This window comes from Macrotis lagotis, chromosome X (assembly GCF_037893015.1).
Source record: "Macrotis lagotis isolate mMagLag1 chromosome X, bilby.v1.9.chrom.fasta, whole genome shotgun sequence".
Lineage (NCBI taxonomy): Eukaryota > Metazoa > Chordata > Mammalia > Peramelemorphia > Peramelidae > Macrotis > Macrotis lagotis.
This window is the reverse complement of record NC_133666.1, coordinates 17,234,959-17,255,293: the sequence shown is the minus strand read 5'-3', so window position 1 is coordinate 17,255,293 and position 20,335 is coordinate 17,234,959. Positions and strand designations below refer to the sequence as shown.

General features: G+C 44.0%; 1 protein-coding gene across 3 annotated transcripts in view; it reads left to right on the top strand.

Annotated features, from left to right (window-relative positions):
* NKRF (NFKB repressing factor) overlaps positions 1-20,335 on the top strand; it is a 40,102-nt gene that overhangs the window by 16,119 nt on the left and 3,648 nt on the right. The window contains exons 1-2 of one of the 3 annotated variants that reach the window (XM_074205211.1): positions 6,165-6,418; positions 14,693-14,823. In XM_074205211.1, coding sequence (XP_074061312.1) covers positions 6,180-6,418; positions 14,693-14,823 — 370 coding nt within the window. In that variant the 5' untranslated portion in view covers positions 6,165-6,179. Of the gene's footprint in view, positions 1-6,164; positions 6,419-12,996; positions 14,063-14,692; positions 14,824-20,335 lie in introns of those variants that run through there. The other 2 variants (XM_074205213.1, XM_074205212.1) reach the window with 2 other exon arrangements.

The window sequence follows — 20,335 nt, the reverse complement described above, 5'->3', positions numbered from 1 at the left end:
CCAAACTTCATTTTGCTGATAAGAAAATGAGACAGAAGTGAAGTGACTTGCTTCAGGTCACACAGCTAGTAAGTGATAGATGTTTGAATACACATCTTCTGGCTCCAATCCCATCCCCACTTTTGGCATTTCCATGACTATATGGAGATCTAGTTAATGATTTCTTGTATGTCACCCACTCAGTGGGGGCCCACTTGGGAAATAAGCTAAAGTCCTATGCACTTTCACTAAAGGGAAACAGAACAAAGTCCTAGATGGGAATTCAGGAGACACTGACTTAAGTGGAGCTCATCAAACCCAAAAGCTTTTTCTCAACCCTTATTCTTCCTGACCTCTGAAGTCTTGAACCCTATTGGTCAGCCTCCTCTCCTATCAATACCCCCCTTTAGAGAAGAAAAACTTCTAGGTTTGGTGTCACTAGTCTTTCCTAGTCCTCTCTGCCCATTCTTTCTTAATCTCAACTGGTTCTTCATCTACGTCAAGACCACTAATTTTGAGAAGAACCCAAGTCTCTGTCCTCACCTCTGTGTATCCAAGACTAATATTTCTTCTAAACTCTAAGCCCAAATCACCAACAGCCTTGTGGATATTTTGAAACAGTTTGTCTTGTAGGCATCTCAAACGCAATACATCCAAAACAGAACTCCTACTCTTCCAAATCTTCCATTTTCCCAAGTTGCCAAATACTAGTGAGGATACTTCCACATCCTCCCAGTCACCCAGGCTTACAACTTATATTATATCCTTTATCTCTCTCCCTGTGTTTATCCTGTCTGTCTCTCTTTTCGCTTCCCTTTTCTTCCCCTCTCCCTACATTAGTTCTTCTGTGATCACTACTCTGGTCTACTGAAAGAGACTTTTAGTTAGACTTCCTGCATCAGCTCTCTCCACTCTAATCCAAATATTAAAGTCTTTGGCATTTAGAGCTCTTTACAGTCTGGTTCCTTTTTACCTTTTCAATCTTCTAACAGCTTCTGCCTCTGTCCATTCCATAGTCCAACCATGCCTACTGTTGCTCACACAAACACTCCATCTCTCCTCTCCCTGTCTTTGCAAATACTGTCCCCCATGTTGGGAAAGTTCTGCCTCCTCACTCCCACCTCTTGTTTTCGACAACTTCCTTTAAGACTCAACTTAAAGCCCAGCTTCTACCATAGGAGATATTTGGAGGTTCTTCCAGTGACTGATCTCTTTGTTTCTGAGATTATCTTCCTATGTGTGTCTTGAATGTAACTAGTTTGGTTTTTTTTTTTTTAACACATTTTTTCCTCCACTGGGATGTAAACTTCTTGAGAGCATAATGATTTCTTGGTATCTTTTGTACTCAGCACGGTGAGGGATACATAGAAAAGGTTGAATGAATCTTTTATTTTTAAAACTGACCACACATGAGGCAAATATTATTCTGGGATTTCACCAATTTTTCTCCTTCAAGGAGGGAGCAGTCTACCTGGCTGAACACAAGCTTGGCTATTCAACCCACTGGAGTGAACTGCAGGAAATATGAGATGGAGGGGGGTTGGGTAGGAGGCAAATCCAAACCATTTTCTCCATACCCCTCCCAACCTCAACCCCATTGGATCTCATCAAGGAAAAGGAAGCAATACAATCCAGCTTTGTAAAGGTGGAAAGAATAGGAACATGAAATGGGGGGGGGGGGAGATCCCATTCCTCTTCTATCTTTTCCTTCATCTTCCCATGATTTTCTCTCCCCTCCTTAGATAGGCTCTAGAAACTATTCAGGAGACTCAGCTGGAGAGAAGTAATTCGTTCTTCTAGAAAACCAATCAAATTGAGCCTCTTTTGCCTCTAGTGACTAGGGTGTGTCAATCACTTGAGCTCTTGGAATAGTCTGAGGGCTAATGGGGGCCAGATGTGCCCATAATCAGTGGGAGGAGTGAAGCTTGGAGAAACCTGAAGAGTCCAGGGGGGAAGGGCTTCAATCTGAACATGCTTTAGGCCTTCTTAGTCCTCTCTGCACAATGTGCCCCAAACTCCAGTATATAAAAAAAAGGATAAAGTATAAAATAAAATACATCTAAAGATATGATAGCTATAAATGATCTCTCCCTATTAGGATGTAAGAGGGGAGGGATTGTCTTGCTTCTATTGTATTGCCAGCTTGGCATCAAAATTGACATAGTAACTAAGCATTTAATGCTTTATTTGGCAGGGTGATATAGGGGAGCATGAAGTGGAGTCTTAGCTTCCCAAGTCTTAGGTTTGAATTCCAACTCTGCCACTCTCTATCCAGCTCACTTAACTTTTCTGAGTCTATTTCTTCCCCCAGTCTGCAAAATGGAGAAGTACAACTATCTGACTTTGGAGGCCTTTCCAGCTTTGATTCGATTTACCTTAAACAGCGGGCAAGACTTTTCTTTCCAACTTATTTCCTTTTTCTTTGGGAAATGACTTTTTAATACTTTCATTCCAAGTTTCTAACAAGCCTCAGGGCACATATTTCTAACTAGTACCCAGGGAGTTACAGTAAATCTTTTTTATGTTCAGGTTCCTTATTTATTGCCCAAGAAGCTGTCCTTCCCTCAGATTCTCCTACTTTTCCAAGAGTTGTGTGATGAAAGCAGGATTGTTTGTTTGTTTTGACCTAGGCAATAGTGTACCTTGACAATAATCCTTTCTTACTTTCATGGATAATTGACACTAAGTGATTTTGTGATTAAATGATTTTTATGATCATCTAACCACTATTCACAGGGAATGTCACAGGCACTAAACCTGATGTTTGTTAAAGGAGATTCTGTGAAGCCAGTAGAGAAGTTAGAAATAAGACAGGGTCCTCAGGTTTGTGCCTACAGTTAGCTCCACTTGGTGTTTGAACAGAGGTCTGGGGTCCTAGATTGCTTAGGAGGAAGGGGTGACAATTCCCCAAATGGCTAGTGAACTATTCAGTGGAAACTGGGAGGGGGATAGGGTTCTGGTCTTTGAAGCACCACAAATGGCTGGTTTTCAACAACCATTCAGCCAGAGCTAAGGCCTGTGATGTACGGTGGAGGAAAAACAAAATGGATAACCAATGCTTACAGGTAGTTCTGGGTGCTTATATCAAATGATAGACATGCTTTCCCTTTTGTATAAAGTCCGCATTCTGATACATATTTGAAATGTTTCCGTTTTCTAGCTCCCAGAGATTCTAAGGTTAATTGGATGGGCCAGGCAGACTCATTTTTTTATTTCAACTTAGGATGGGAAAATGTTTAGTGCTTGAAAACAACTTGGGCAGAAAATACCATGATCGCCTTCTGGGAAAGATGGAGAAATCTCACCAAAGAGCTAAAACAATGGAGTGAAATTGAATCTTTGTTACTTATGTAAATTGGAAAACAAAAATCTAATAAGTTTTCTTTTATCTAGATTTTCTAGTACATAGGGAATGTCTTTAAAATTAAAAGAAGATAGATTTAGGAAATCACAATTTTCCCTTTATATGTTAACTAGCAAACTTGATTTATCTCAAATTAACTCATTATCTATCCCCTTCCCCCAAGCCCTCCTCTTGTCCTAATTTCTTCATTTGATAACTGACTCCCAAGGTGTTAGCCTCAGCTCTTCCAGCCCCCCCCCTTGCAATCTGTTGTCAAGACTTGATCATTTAATGTTTTCTTGTATAAGTCCCTTTCTCTCTGATTTGCTACCACCTTGGTGAAGGCTTGGTCAGTTGCAGTAGCCTTGTAGTTGAGTCTCTTTGCCCAAGTTTTTCTCCATTCTACTGCTGCCACTCCTCCACTTAGTTTAAAGTACAGGTTTGACCATGTCCTCCCCTCTAGTCAATAAACTGCAGTGGTTTTCTCTAGCTTGCAGGACAAGTAGATGGTGAGGGAGGTAGAGCACCTTCCCTGAACTCAGTTGTGTGGCTTTGGGCAAGTCACTTTACACTGATTGCCTTGAAAGGAGGACCATCTCCAATCACCTTGACTCATATCTGACCAGTGGATCCAGATGGCTGCAGAGAAGAAAGTGGGGCTAGTGACTTATTCCAGTATCCTTCCCGCTCAGTCACATCCAATTCATTTGCACGTCATGGCATCACCTCCCTGATACCATGGTCTTTGAGGATGAAGGACAAACATCATCATCATCATCATCATCATCATCATCTGTTGGATTAAATATCAAATCCTCTTTTGGGCTTTTATAGCTCTTCACAGCCTCCCTTGCTCCCACCCCCTTCCCGTTTTCTTATATTTTTACTCAGCCCTCCATACTCAGGTCAAGGATAATGGCCACCTAGCTGTTCAGGGAAGTGGACAATTCCTTTCCTTACTCTAGGTATTTTTCCTGTTTTCCAGGCCTGCAATTCTGTGTTTCTTGGCTTCCCAGGGTCATTTCAAGTTCCTGCTAAAAGCTATCTTCCCGGAAGTTTTTCTTGAGGTCCCTGCGTATCCCAATTGATCCTATCTTGTTTGTCCATAGTTGTGTTCATGTTGTCTCCCCGGACTAGTTAAGAGGAAGGACTGGTTTTTTTTTTCCTTTGTATTACCAGTACTTGGAACTGAGTAGTTAATTAACTAGTTGACTGTTTGGTTTAGTGGCTCTGGCTCTGACTGGACGCAGGCTTAGGATTGGCTTGTGCCCTTCCAAGCAGACCCTTGGATCTCGCCTCCTTGTCATCTTTGTTTTCTCCACCTAACCATGCTTTACTGTCACTTTCCTGCCATCTTTCCCTTTCTCCCCATTCTTCTGGCTAACAGTAATCAAATGTCCCATTTCTTTGAGAAAGGGCATGTCCATATGGGATTGTGGTCCTGGTCCATTTCCTGTCCCTGCCTGTGTACTCCATCTCTCATCTCTGGGCCTTTACACTGGCTTTCTTGCATGGCTAGAGGGCTTTCCTTCTTCACCTCCACCCCTGCAATCTCTGGCTTCCATCAAGGCTCCGTTCAAATGTTTGGGCAGCCCGGAGCTCTTTTCAGTCCCTTCAGCTGCTAAAGCCTTCTTTAGGGTTACCTTTCCTATGTAGGTACCTCTTTATGGCCAATGGAAGTCCCAGGTAAAATCCCATTTTCTGCATAGCCTTTCCTACCTTTCTTAATTCTAGAGCCATCTCTGTGTTAATTCTCTTTCCTTAAGCACGAATGTCGCCTGCTTTGCATGTCTCTGTTGTCTCCCCCATGACATTGACCTCTGGGGAGTCTTTTCCCTTTCCGCATCCCCTAGAGCGCACAGTAGGCAGTCAGTGTTTGATTGAGTGGCCTGCCTTGGTGGAGGGCCTGCAGCTGGGGGGGGGGGCTGTATATGGCGTAGCGCCAGCCTTTCCGGTAGGTCTATGTCTCCGGGACCCGCCACGTCGTAGGTGCTTCCTACCCGTCTGTCTGATTTCTCGGGAGGGAATGTGGATGCCGCGCGGGGCCTGTTTCCAGGGAGGGTGGGGGGGCGGGGAGCAGAGCCAGGTGGTAAAAGGTCTCCCTTCCTGGCGCATTTCGCAAGCCACACTGCAGTAAGTGTCCCAGAGGAGCCGAAGGGCTTTAAGCCCCGCCCGGCCCGCCCGAGGGCCCAGTCGCCCACGTGACTGCGGAGCTCCCGGGATCGAGCGCTCGCGCCCGCGGTCGTGGGCGACCCCCACCACCCGCCGCGGGAGGGACGCCAGTCGACTCCTTTCCGGGGCTGGAAGGAGGGAGGAGGGGGGGGTTCCTCTAGAACCTTCTCCCAAGCTCCTCGAGCCCCGCCGTTTGCAGCACGGCGGCGTCAGCGCGGGGCGGGACCGCCTAGCAGAAGGTCGCATTGGCTTTTGGCCGTCGTCTCGCGAGAGGCTCGCAGGAGCCTTTAGAGAGGCGGGCAGGCAGCCGCACGTGCGCACTGGAGCTGGCGGGCCGCACGCCGCGCAGTGGAGGCAAAGCCGACGTCCTGGCGTAGCGCGTAGAGCCAGGCTCGGGGGGGAGGGGCGCGCCCGAGCCCCGTGTGGGCCGCTCCGGCGCAGGCGTGGCGCTCTCCCCGCGCCCTGCCCCGCGCTCCCTCCGCCCCCTGCTCCCAGGCTGCCCTGCTCGCCGCCTCCCCACATCCTCACTCCGCTCCCCATGTGCCGCAGCCGCCGGCCGCTCCCGGGACCTCGGCTCGCCGGCCTCTGCCCCCCGCCCTGAGCGCCCCCGGCGGGCATCGCCGCGCCGCTCGGCCAGCCCGCCGCCCACCCCCGCTTCGGCCGCCCCGGGAGCCGCGAGCTGCAGATGGCGCAGGGCGGCGATGGGCTGCTGCGGGAGGGCGACTTGTTGCCGCCGCCCTCCTCCTCGGTGATGCCGCCCGAGGCCGTGGTCAGCCAGTGGCGCTACAGCCACGAGAGCGACTGGCAGTGGGGGCTGCGGCGCACCTTCATCTGCCGCCACCTGCACAAGTACCCGGGCGCCGCGCTGGACCAGCTGCTGGCGCTCTCGTCCGCGTGGACCAACCACATCTTCCTGGGCTGCAGGTGAGCGGGCACGGGGAGCGGGGGAGCGCGGGCGGGGGCCAGAGCCGAGGGCCCCGGAGCCCTCCTTCCCCCACGCTGTCTCCCCCCCCTCGCCCCCTCCCGGACTGCACCCCGCCCCTTCCTGGCTCCCCTCGCCCCTCCCTTCTCCTCCCCTCCCCCTCCCCCCCCCGGCGCCCAGCGCCACCAAACCCCTCCTCCAGCCCTCTCCCCTTCCTCCCTTCCGCCCCCTCCCATGCTGCTTCCCCTTCATTCTCTCCCTTTTCCCTGCCATCTTCCTCTTTTGCCCTCCCTTTTCCGTCCAGCCCACCCTCCTCTTTTCCCTGCCGTACTGCCCGTCCATTTCCCTCCTTTCCTTTCCCTTCACCTGTTTCCTGCCATTCCAGGTCCTTCTTTTTTCCTTCCAACTTCCTCTTCCATTTCCCCTCCCTTCCTGCTACTCTCCCATTTTCCTGCCACTCCCCATCCTCTTCCTCCTCTTTTCTTCCATCTCCCTCTGCCATTTGCCTCCCCTCCTTGACTTCTCCCACTCTCCTTCCATTCCATCTTTCTCTTCTTTTTCCTTCCATTGGCCCTCCATTCTCCCAATGTTCCTTCCCACCCCCATCTTCCTCCTCTTTTTTCCTTCCATAATCCCCTTCCATTCTCATCCCTTTCATGGCCTTCATCTTTCCCATTTTCCTTCCCTTCCATCCTCAATTTCTTTTTCTTTGCATCTTCACCCTTTCCATTTTCTTCCTCTCCCTCCCATCCACTCTCCCATTTTCCTTCCACTCCCATCTTCCTCCTCTTCTTTTTTCTTGCCACATTCCTGTTCCCTTTTCCTTCCCCCCTTCAAATTTTCTCATTTTCTTTCAGTTTCATCCTTCTTTTTCTCTACATGTTCCTTTTCCGTTTTTCCCTCCACTCCCTCCCTGGAACTCTCCCATTTTCCTTCCATTCTATCCTCCTTTCCCTCTTCTTTGTCCATCTTCTTCCATATTCATTCCTTCTACTCTCCCTGCTCTCCTTCCCTTCCACTCTTCCATTTTCTTTCCATTCCAACCCTTTCCATTATCCTTCTCTTTCCTCCCATCATCTCTCCCATTTTACTTCCAGTCCCATCCTCTTCCCCTTCTACCTTCCTGTTTCACTTTCCTCCCTCTCTCTCCTTTCATCCCTTCCATTTTCCTTCCTCTCTCTTCTTTCATCTCTCCCATTTTCCTTCCTCTCTTCTTTCACCTCCCCCATTTTCCTTCCTCTCTCTTCTTTCACCCCTTCCATTTTCCTTCCTCTCTCTCCTTTCACCTCTCCCATTTTCCTTCCTCTCTCTTCTTTCACCCCTTCCATTTTCCTTCCTCTCTCTTCTTTCACCCCTTCCATTTTCCTTCCTCTCTCTTCATTCACCTCTCCCATTTTCCTTCCTCTGTCTTCTTTCACCTCTCCCATTTTCCTTCCTCTCTCTTCTTTCACCCCTTCCATTTGCTTTCCTCTGTTCTTTCACCCCTTCCATTTTCCTTCCTCTGTCTTCTTTCACCTCTCCCATTTTCCTTCCTCTCTCTTCTTTCACCCCTTCCATTTTCCTTCCTCTCTCTTCTTTCACCTCTCCCATTTTCTTTCCTCTCTCTTCTTTCACCCCCTCCATTTCCTTCCTCTCTCTTCTTTCACCCCTTCCATTTTCCTTTCTCTCTCTTCTTTCACCCCTTCCACTTTCCTTCTTCTCTTCTTTCACCCCTTCCATTTTCCTTCCTCTCTCTTCTTTCACCCCTTCCATTTTCCTTCCTCTCTCTTCTTTCACCTCTCCCATTTTCCTTCCTCTCTCTTCTTTCACCCCCTCCATTTCCTTCCTCTCTCTTCTTTCACTCCTTCCATTTTCCTTCCTCTCTCTTCTTTCACCCCTTCCATTTTCCTTTCTCTCTCTTCTTTCACCCCTTCCATTTTCCTTCCTCTCTCTTCTTTCACCCCTTCCATTTTCCTTCCTCTCTCTTCTTTCACCCCTTCCATTTTCCTTCCTCTCTCTTCTTTCACCTCTCCCATTTTCCTTCCTCTCTCTTCTTTCACCCCCTCCATTTCCTTCCTCTCTCTTCTTTCACCCCTTCCATTTTCCTTCCTCTCTCTTCTTTCACCCCTTCCATTTTCCTTCTCTTCTTTCACCCCTTCCATTTTCCTTCCTCTCTCTTCTCTCACCCCTTCCATTTGCCTTCCTCTCTTCTTTCACCTCTCCCATTTTCCTTCCTCTCTCTTCTTTCACCCCTTCCATTTTCCTTCCTCTCTCTTCTTTCACCCCTTCCATTTTCCTTCCACTCTCACCCTGTTCCTCTCCTTTTCCCCTTCCATCTTCCTCTTCCATTTTCCCTCCTCCCTCCTTCTCTTCTTTTTCCTCCTATTTTCCTCTTCCTTTCTTCTCAACTCCTGATAGGCCTAGAAGCCTGACTCTGTCTTCATATCCCCTCTCCCCTTTCCAGGGACCCTGGTCTCTGGCCACCCTCCTGGCCCTCTGTGGCCCTCCCTTCCCATTGGGAAGGGGAAATGTTTCTGGCCCTGTACTGCTTGGGTCCATGGCCCTTTGCTGCTTTTGGCTTCCTCAGCATCCTGGGCCACAACACACACACATTGCCTCCTGCTTTTGCCAGTGAAGCTGGCCAAGGAACTGGAAAATCTACTGTACAAAAAGATTTCTTTCATTTTTGCCTCAAGTGGGATTAGGTATCAGTAGCATTCTGCCTGGGGATTGGGCTACAGGTCTTTTTTTTTCTCCACCCCCTTCCTTTTGGGGCCTCCCGGATAGAGGTATTTGAACCATCCTGATCAATCCAACAAGAAACTGCCATGTGGCATTTCATAGGTTGAGTTTTTTTCTTTAAACTAGCTATGGGCAGCTCCACCCATCAAATGCTAAAATCAAGTCCATGCTAGGCTGATAATTTTTCTGACTGAAATTTAGGCCTCAGTTAACTTGGTGCAACTTTTTTTTTCCTTGATGAAAAATTGATTTTACAAGACATTACTCTATCAAAGTTTCAGTTCTCTTGGGTTAATAGTAGTACAGGTTTATCATTCTCCATTGTCAGTAATGATGCTTCATTTACCTCCATCCTCACAAACCCTTTCTTCTTCTACTACTCTTCCTGCCCAATATCATTTCTGCCTCCAAGAGAGAATCCAGATGCAAAAGATAAACCTGATTGATGTGGAAAATTATACTGTATTTTTCTTTCCTTTGTTTACTATTTCAAGAGTTAAATGAACTGGCTGGCATCAGAGGTTCAGAGCATCACAATTGGACAGCTGTAGGTAACCTGAGTAGCTATCTAGTCCAACTCCTTCATTTTAAAAATGAGGCAGCTGAGGCCCAGGGAGCTAAGGGTACACCAGGAGTAAAGAAAAAAGGCAGGGCTTGAATCCAGATCTCAAGACTCAAGATCCAGTGTCCTGATGCTTCACTGTCTCATATAAATAGCTCTTGAGAGCCTTAATTAGCCTAGTAGCAGGAATGAAGAAGGAATTATTTTCATTTCCTTTCTTTAAGCAAGACAACTTTTATACTTTGCTGGTGAGTAAGAGTCCAATCCCTGTGCACTCTACTGTCATAACTTTTGAATTTGAGTTAAAACAAAGCTGGAAGTCCCCCAAAAAGTTTCAAGGAGCTGGTGAGGTGTGGATTTTAAACCCCCTCATGGTTTGCAGGTCTATCTTCCTACAAATTTATCCTATAAAAGAAGCATAAAGTTTTGTTGGCTGATTTTTGACCCATAAGCTTCATAATCTTCAAACCTGTGCAGCTCATATGCCTCAGATTTCATAGGATTATTTAGCACAACCATGGTTTTAAAGGATTAGTCCCCAAACTCCCTTTTATACGAAATCTGAACTACTTAAAAATTTGGATAATTAGAGCTTTTTCTCTGCATTCTTTTTTTTTTTTTATGAAAGAGGACCAAAGCAATAAAGTGATATCAGGGATTTACTCTGAAAAGATATTTCATGCATATGTTTTAGGTACACTGGATTCTTTTCTATCAACTGTATCTGTAGCAACTGGCCCAGTGGAAATAGTACTGATCCAGGGCTGCAGCCCACAAGCTAGGACTCAAATTTTGTCTCTATCTTTTTTGACTTTTTTTCTTTTTATTAAAGATTTTATTTGAATTTTACAATTTTTCCCCAATCTTATTTCCCTCCCCCAACCCCCCCACAAAAAGCAATCTGTCAGTCTTTACTTTGCATGTTGTACATGGATCCAAACTGAGCATGATGAGAGAGAAATCACATCCTTAAGGAAGGAACAAAAAGTATGAGATAACAGGATCAGACAATAATATATCTGATTTTTTTTTCTAAATTAAAGGGAATAGTCCTTGGTCTTTGTTCAAATTACACAGTTGTTTCTCTGGATACAGATGGTATTCTCCATTGCAGAGAGCCCAAAATTGTCCCTGATTGTTGCACTGAAGGAATGAGCAAGTCCATCAAGATTGATCATCACCCCTGTGTTGTTGTTAGGGTGTACAATGTTTTTCTGGTTCTGCTCATTATCTTTTTGACTTTTGATCAGTCCTTTAACCCTCCCTGGGCACTTAGTTTCCCCCTCTATAAAATGAGGAGATTGGACTGGATGATCTCTGAGATTCCTTCCACTTCTAATCTAAGAGCGTGTGTGTGTGTCCTTGGGCAAGTCTCTTTTTCCCTTTCCTGGGTGAGAAACCCTGTAAAATGAGAGTTGGATTGGTGGTTTCTCAGGTCCCATTCAAACTCTAGATCTAAGATCCCATGAAATGATCCTTGGAGTTTATTTACATAATGCTCTGGAAGTGCCTTTGGAATCTGTGAGAATAACAACTGTGTTTAGTGTAGCTTCAGTGTCAGTTGTAGTTTTGCCATGTCCTAATTATTTGACAAATGATATATATGGGAACTGTTACCCACAATATTCACTTAGCCTGAAGTTTGTTTTTCCAAGCCTTATTGTTAAATGCTGATTGTACCAAGCAAGCAGTCCTTTTTGGTCATTATGTTGTTCGTAGGAAGTCCTTGATATTGTGATCTTAAAATTAAATTCTGTAGGCATTTCTGTCTTGGTTGTGTATGATGAACAGTCTCTTCTGTCCTAATCTAAAACTGGTCCTGGGATGGTAGATGCTAACTAGGGATAGGTTGTGACATTAATAGTTGCTCTAGTGGGTGAGTTGGATGAGTCACTTGGGTAAGAAAGTAAGGGGGAGCTTTTGAAAGAATTTTTCCCTTTAAATCTGGGATTTTTTGAACATTTCAGAAGAAGAGGTAGGTTTGTGACTTAAAAAACTAATTCCAAATAATTCCAATGACTTATTTAAAACTTATTTGAAATTGTTCCTGTCTTTTTTGCTGCTATGTGTTAGTTGTGGTAGCTTGGCTACATCTGTTTGGTTCCGTTTCTGGCAGGAGTCTGTAAATAGTTCTGAACAAGTAATTTTGAAACTGCAAATCCTAACCTCTGCTTAATTTTCAAGTGCCAACTCTCATTTACTTGGTTGGACCTAATGGAAGCAATTTAATCCTTTCTGCATTTCTTTGGTAAGCCATTACTAGTCAAACTATTCAATCCTCTCTATGCATCTTGTTGTATCCTCATTCTTGCTTATGCTATTGCCCCTCTTGGTATTTTGAAAATGCTCAATTTGAGCCACACTGGCAAATGCTAAGCTTGGTGAATTTTGAACAGCTTAAACATGAATTTTTAAAATCGCTATTGATTTAGATTTTCCTCCAGAATATCTACCACCTTTTTTCTTGTACGTTGCTGACTTGCAAATACTGCTTGTGTGTGTGTGTGTGTGTGTGTGTGTGTGTGTGTGTGTGTGTGTGTGTATTGGGGGGGGTTCCAGAATGGGAACTTGTGTGTGTTTGTTTCTACATGTCTCTTGTTTGATTTAGCATTTTATGGCAAATACCTTTCTAAGACTGGACTGAGGACTTTGCAAAAGGGTTTTCAGACCAAGCTTTACAGGTTTTAAGTGCTTTGTCCCAAACTGACTCGAGTTCCCTGACTGAGTAGCGACACCTCACTTGTTACCCCACCAGGTCCTTTAGTGAGTGCGGAGGCATGATAGATAGTGGAAGGAACCAAAGGGTTTATCACTTGCACTAGTTTCAGATTTGAAGGCTCCCTTATTTGTTCTTCTGCAAAATTAAAATAAATAGCAAAGAGTTCTGGAATATTGTCATCCAAGATGATGTTTGCAGTCTTCTTTGAATGGTGAAGTTTTGTTTTGTTTTGTTTTGTTTTGTTTTTAGATTTTTCAAGGCAATGGGGTTAAGTGCTTGCCCAAGGCCACACAGCTAGGTAATTCTTAAGTGTCTGAGTTCGGATTTGAACTCAGGTACTCCTGACTCCAAGGTCAGTGTTCTATCCATTGCACAACCTAGCCACCCCAAATGGTGAAGTTTTAAGTATTGCGCCCAATGATTTCTGGCAGTGGGGAGGGCTTCAGAGGGAGCTGCTGGGAAAGGGACCTTCTAATTTGGATGAGCAGTTTGGGTCTTCTCTCTCCCTAGGGTACAGGACAAGCCCCATCAATCTTTTTTGTTAGGGTTTTTTTTTTTTTTTTTTTTGCAAGGGTTAAGTGGCTTGCTCAAGGCCACACAGCTAGGTAATTATTAAGTGTCTGAGTCCAGATTTGAACTCAGGTCCTCCTGACTCCAGGGCTGGTGCTCTATCCACTTCTCCACCTAGCCACCACCTAGTCCCATCAATCTTGTAAATCAAGATTAACTTCATCTACTCTGCAAATAAAGAAGGGCACATGATGCAAAAAGTAATTAAAAGGTCTTTTCAGTCATCAGAGGGAAATAGTTCATATGTTTCCTCTGATCACTTGGTAACTGTTCTTGCTAACTAGGTGCTAGGTAAACCTTAAAAAACCATATTTATTGATTATTTTGCTTTGACATCACCTTCATTTCTAAATCTATCCTTCCTTTTCCAGTTACCCAATATATACAGCATTTCACACTCAAGTTCCCCACCCTTACTCCATCCTACAGAAAAAGGAGGGAATCTCATTTTCTCCTCTCTTTCAGGTCAAGCTTGACCATTAGAATGACCAAGTCTTAGATTCTAAGTAGCTTCCTATTAAAATAAGTTTGAAGAAACTGATTATATTTCCATGCAACACCGAGGTATATTTTTATCTGATTAGAATGGTTGGGTTTCATAGCAGAGTGAATGAAGTTGTTCCCACGTTGTTGGAAAATTAAAAACTAAATGGGTGAATGTGTGAAAGTTCTTGTAATGAGCACATGTGCATTATTTATGAATGCCACACATGAAATTGATTGTTGCATTCTATGTTTGGTATTGGATGATCCTAAAGACCAGTTTTAAGGTTGTGATGTTTAAGGCCCCCCAGTTCTGATAGAGGATGGAAGTACAGTGAAGATACTTCCTTTAGTTCCCTTCACTTGAAGTTGTCTAGGCTTTTCATAGCCTCTTTTGCTTTCCTCATATCTTGAAAAATTGACCCTAAAATAATCTAATTTGTAATTGATTAGCACTAAATATAAGTTTTCATGATTTTCCAAGTTCAGATCAAATAAATGTTCTATTTAATGTTTCCATTTAGAGTGAATACTGAAGTAACAGGGGGTATGGAAATATGCCACCACAGTAGCTGCCAGTAGACAATGCTGGTGGGTTTGTATCAAAACTTTTTTCTGGAAAAGCCAGAAGCATTACTCGTGGGGAGGGGCTGTACCCAGAAGGATGGCTGGCACAGGGGAACCAATAACAGCCTAGTATAGAGGATGGACTTTGCCAGATAGAGAGCTCTAGGGTAGACAGTGATGTTTGGAAGTATCAGGGAAAAGACTTAAGCAGATAAGGGTCATATTCCTTTTTAATTTTGGGAAGAACTATTCGGAAATGAGATAGACCTGCGCAAATTCTCAATAAGCTCTAAGAGGCAGTTGCAGGCTTATCTGTGTATGGACTTTTGGTTTGCTTGGAAAAGGGGCTCTTGGGTCTTAGAAGCATACTGTGCCTATGTTCTTGCCCTGATTCAGATTCAGCACCAGAATTTGCTGTCTATTAAAAAAAATTCTCCCCAAATGCCAGCATTGGTTCTGTGATCAATCATGGTAAGCGTGGGAAGCAGTTGTGGGTCAAAATCACTTAGAATCAATGTAGGTTTGGCCATTTCTGACAACTTCTTTATAGTTATGGGGCTCAACAGCTTACAATGGGAATAGCCCATTTAGAAGTTTGGGAACTGCTTTAATTCTTACATGCTTTAACATCGTCTTTTATTACTTCAAACATAGGTATAGCCCACAATTGATGGAAAAAATTTTCAAGATGGCTGAAGGTATTGATATTGGGGAGATGCCTTCACATGAACTGGTATTGCCTAATGCTCCCAAAGCTCAAAAACGTCCCCCCTCGCCTTGTGCTGGTGAGTATATTTCCTTTTCCTCGATGTGTGATCTGAAGAAACCTGAGGTCTCTGCTTCATTTGGTAAAATGAGGGTGATGCTTAATTCTTGTAAGTTAAAAAAGGGTAACTTTCAAACTTAGGATCTGAGAGTTCTGTTAGTTCTGTCATTCATTTATTAACAGTTTTGTGGATAAGAGGCAATAGAACATTAAAATAAATGTATGATAGATATTCCTGAGGCCCATGGAATAGGATCCACTTTTATCATTAAAAGTCATAGTGAAAAAAAAAAGAAAAAAAGTCATAGTGCCATACTTAAACCAGATCGCCCAAGGTAGAGCTTACAGACACATATACAAATAGACATAGACACAGACACACACAGGATAGATATTCTTGCATTGTAGCATGTGACCAGGGCCTTTCACTTCTTAGGCCCTAGTGTGGGCAGAGCACTGTGCTGGGCTGGGCTGGGCTGGGCTGGGGAAAACCAAGTTTAGGTATGACAGGATTCCTGGCTTTAGGATTCAGTGGGGCTTCCCCACTGCTGCCAGCTTACGTCAAGACCCCATTACTTCTTGCCTAGATAATTTCTAGTAGCTTTTCCCTAACTTCTCTCTGTGTCTGACTCCCTTCAATCTAGCCTATCCATCACTGCCAGATTCATCTTCCTCAGTACCACTCTACTCACTTAACTGTTCAAAGACCTGCCTATCCAGTTGAGTCCAGCCTCTTTAGCCTGGCATTCACAATCCTCTGAAGGGATCTGACCTCGGGCTCCTTTTCCAGCCTTATCTTTCTCTCCTCCCCTTCTGCTCAAATCACTTTTCATATCTTTGAATCTGTTCAAACTGAACTACTACCCATTCCCCAAAGAGGCCCACCCTGGGCTGTTCCTTCCACATGGGCCCACCTTCTCTGCTCTGCCTAGCCTGATAATATATGTCACAGCTCCCTCCTCTGGACTTGAAGAGCATTTGCTTCCTCCCTCCTTCATAAACTTCTTAAAATGATCTCTCTGTATGTGAAGGCTGTTTCCCGTATTCGATGGCCATTTCCTTGAAGGTGGGCCTGGCTTGGCATTTTTATATCTTTCCCCCACTCAGTCCCTTCCCCAGCACAGTGCCTTGCACAGACATAAAGTGTAATACACTACATACTATATCTATAGATAATAGATCTTGGCAGTAAGTTCTTTGGCACCCTCATTTTCCTAATCCGGTCGTATTATTCTTTTTTCTCCTAAAATTAAAACGAATTCTGTTTCTGTATGATGGGCCAGGACCAAGGTCATTCCTGAAAACAGACTTTACAGCAGGGATTAGAAATTGGCAATTTTCTTTTAAGAATTCTATTAGGAAAATCATTGTCTTCATTATGATTAATGATAAGTGATAAAGATGACTAGTGTTCTTCACTTTTTCCCTTTGGGTGGACCTTTGAGCTCATTGATTTGGTGCTGCCCCCAACAAACAGTAAACAGATTATGTAGCCTCTTCTGTGCAATTCTTGTCTGTGTCCTCCCATAAGTCCTCCCTGGACAGTTTAATTTAGCCTGCGCACTCACTGGAAGCCATCTTCTGGTTCTCTTAATATCGTTTTTAGCTGTGGGATTCTCTCCATCTGTTGTGTCTCATTCTCCTTAGACTGACCCATCTTCATATACACACTTGATGCTGTTTTTATATCACTTGTATAAATCATTGGTGGAAGCTTGCTTTCATCCTATCCTATTTAAAAATCAGCAGTTAAGTGAAATTACAATCTGTAATGTTAAAATGCTTAAAATTGTTAGTTTTTTGGCTTTCTTTCCTAGAAAAAAGCAATTTGAGTGTGTAGATACATAGTATGAACTACTTTTCCAGCAAGACTGGCCAAACAACTAATTAAGAGATGAAGTTTATTTGTCTTGATTTCTAAAACCATTTAAGTGAACACATTTAGCAACTCCCTAAAACTGATCCTGCTGATTTTTAAAAGATAACAGCCTAGAGCTCTTAAAAATGAACCTACTTCTTTAGCCTGCAGGTGGCTATGAAAATATAGATCTACATATGGTCTCTGGATGGGAAATTTGCCCATAACTAACAAACCTTTATACCTACATAGCCCTGGAGTAGGAGAATTGGGGTAAATGTATTAACTGCAAATTCTAGCTCTAGAATAATTTGATGAAGGAAAAAACATTTTGATCTTCTTGGCTTCCTGCTCTGTGTCATACTGATCAATTTGTTACCCCAGTAGACTCCCGAGCTCTTTGTGAACTGGGACTTTGGCCTCTTCCAATATCTTGGGTATAATAGGAGTTTTAACAGATGCTTGAATGGAAAGAACCAGAGCCGAGACTAGCTGTGTGGCCTTGGGGAAGCTCTGCAGCCTTTCTGGGCCGAAATTTTCTTCATCTGCGAAAATGAAGAGATCTCTTTTCCAGCTCCTTAAATAGCACCACGGATTGATTTTTTTTTTTTTTACCTTTCACAAGTTGATGAATTAGTCACGGTCAGAAAGAACTGAGCTAGAAAGCTCATCGAACATTGAACATTGAACCCACTAGACACTATAGGAAGTTGACAAGAGTATGTCTGTGAAGTTCCCTTAAGTGCCTGGAAAAAAATCCAGTCAAATTTTCCCCAATGAAATTTGACTTTGCTTGGGTTTTCTTTATGAGAGTGTAAAATGTAGGCATTCACCTGTCACCCAGACCTTTGGTTATATAAGAGCAAGTGTCAAAGGAGAGAATAGGGTCAAGAGGTCTCAAACATGATAACTTCTCTACTTAGGAAAAAGGCAAATAAAATTTTGAATGGGGGTCTGTCTGGATCTCTTTGCCCAAGCCTAATAAAGTTAACATAATAAGATCATCTTAACTGTTTAATCCCATTCTGTGGAATGATGAATTCCTGAGTGCTAGTCAGATATCTGTTTCAGGTAGCAACAACCTAAGTGGAAAAAAAACTATTTGAATATGGATGGATAAACCTATCCCTTTTAAGTTTTCTTAGGGTCTGGGACAATGGCCTCTTGATTTATGTGTTGCAACAACACATGTGGCTGTCCCCAACTTTCTGGTTGCCTCCTAGAGGTGTCCTCAGCCAGAAACAGTCTCTCCCTCTGCTTAACTGCCATGGCATTTTATTTGTGTGGCTCTTATGGTATACTTTTTAGTTTTACGTTATAGGTATTTGTGTACATCTTCTCTCCTCTGGCAAGCTCCTTGAGGGCAGGAGTCAACAGGTATTTATTAAGCTCTTTTTGCTTCACTGGGAATTCAGAAATGAAATCATCCTTGCCCTCAAGTAACTTCCATTCTATTTGGGGAAAACAGACATGTACACAGATAAGTAACTGAGAAATATACAGATCCAGTAACAAAATAATTAGAGGAAAGGGACAAGACCAGTGAAGGAAATCAAAAAAGGCCTCTTGGAGGTGGGCCTTGAAGTTGCACAAAGGTGGAGATAGGAAGGAAGAGAGCATTCCAGGTGTAGGTACATGCACCAGAGTATCATATACATGAAACAGTAAGTAGGCTGGGATGGCCAAAATGTTTGGTGGGGAGGAAATCTGGAATCTGGAAAGCTAGGTCAGCCAGATTGTAAGGGGCTTTAAATACTGATGTGAGGAAAAGGAAACCATCTAAGCTTCTTGAGAAAGTCCCATGGTCAGAACTATGATTTAGGAATGTCCATTGGGCAGCCATGTGGAGAACTAATTGGAATGGGGAAAGACTGAAGACAATTACAATAATGCATGCAAAGGGAATGTTGGGGCCTGAACTAGGGTGGTGGCCATGTGAGTGGATAGACATGGAAGACAAATCTCTGATTCATGGGAAGTTGGGTGTGTGATGCTAATGAAGTGAGAAGGGGAATGACAACTCAAGAGTTGAAGATTCCCTTTCCCTCCCTCCCTCCCTCCCTCCTTCCCTCCCCTCCCCCCTCCCCAATCAGCTTGCCCCAGCACCTCTCCAGGACGTGCTACTAGCAAGAAGGACAAAGAACTGAGGATCTCACTGCCAGCGAGCACCCAGCAAGAATGAAGAATAGGGAGAATTTTGCAGTGACCTGCATAGGGTATATATGATGTTTGTATTTCTGTCACAGCCAAGTGACTATGTCTGGGTTTTTGTGTCCCCATTAGCACCTGGCACAGTACTGTACTCCTTGTAGTGATAAATCTTTGTGAAGTTAGACTGCCATTTAATAGTGGAATTCCTAGCAGTCTTGCTGTGCCCTGGTGCAAGGCCTTCCCTGCTTTCCATTTTCTAGCTGCTAAAGGGTTTGTGGGCCTGGAGAACCTAGAACACAAAGCTGGGGGGGTGGGCGGGGTGGGGGGCGGGGGGGATGCAAAGATACAACTACCAAAGTGGGTAAATGTTATGAAGAAAACCCAGACCAAATATGGTGAATGAGAGGAGGGTGGAAAAGATGGTGACAATAAGAGCCGACATTCCTAGCATAAGTACACCTTAAAGCACTTGCCATAGATTGCCACATTTGATCTATACAACCATCCGGTGAGGTAGGTACTGCAGAGGTTTTTTTTTTTTTTTTTAATGCATTTTCATATTTTTTTTACAATACCCAAATTCCCCTACAAAATATATCTATTCCCCCCCCAACAATTAAAAAACTGGTTAATCCCACATCACTTCACACTTTTGTAGCTGTTGACACAAAGGATATAGCCTATAACTTTGATATGATATTAATATCTGTTAACATTTGACCCAAGGTGGTTGTTTTGTTTTGCCTTTTAATGTTGACTTTTACATTACTTTGAGTGATATTGTTCCCATTTTACAGGTGAGGAAACTGAGGCTTAGAAAGGCTAAGTGACTTTCCCAAGGTCACACAGCTAGTAAACGTCAGAGGCAGGATTGAAACCCAGTTCTCTTCTGACAACTAAGGCCAATGTTCTTTCCACTCCACCAAGCTGCCTCTCTATTGGACTCTAAATAACCAGCATCTTGGAGTCTTCATCAGAGGCAAAAGGGAATGATTTGAGTTGGGGAGTCAAGGGGGCCATTCTGGTGGAACTGTGCTCAGGTTGGGCAAGCCATAGGCTGGAAAAGGCTGAATATGATGGAACACATGCTATTTTGCTTCCAATAGCTCCAGTAACTGAAGCAGATTCAAACCCCCTCCCCTGCCCCTCTCACTGGGGGCTAATCCGTTAGAGTGATTTTAGGGAAATCTGCTGGGAAAGGGAAGCCAGAACAAAGGTGCCACTGAAGGTTGGGGATTGATCAGGATACTGCAGACTGATTTTTGCCCAAACTATACACAGAGATAAGTTTTCCTGTTTGTACCCATTCAGTGATCTGGGTCCCAGTGGTCTTGGGACATTTAAGTTGTTCAAAAATAAGGTCTTCTGAAAAAATTAACAAATTTATTCTAAATGTGTACAGGTAAAATATGGTAAAAAATCAAGAGAGTGATTCAGATAAAACTCTTAAGTGGTGTATCGTATCACCTCGTTCCTCTCAGCCTAGGCAAATAAAAGTCTCACAAGGTAACTTACTTTTTAT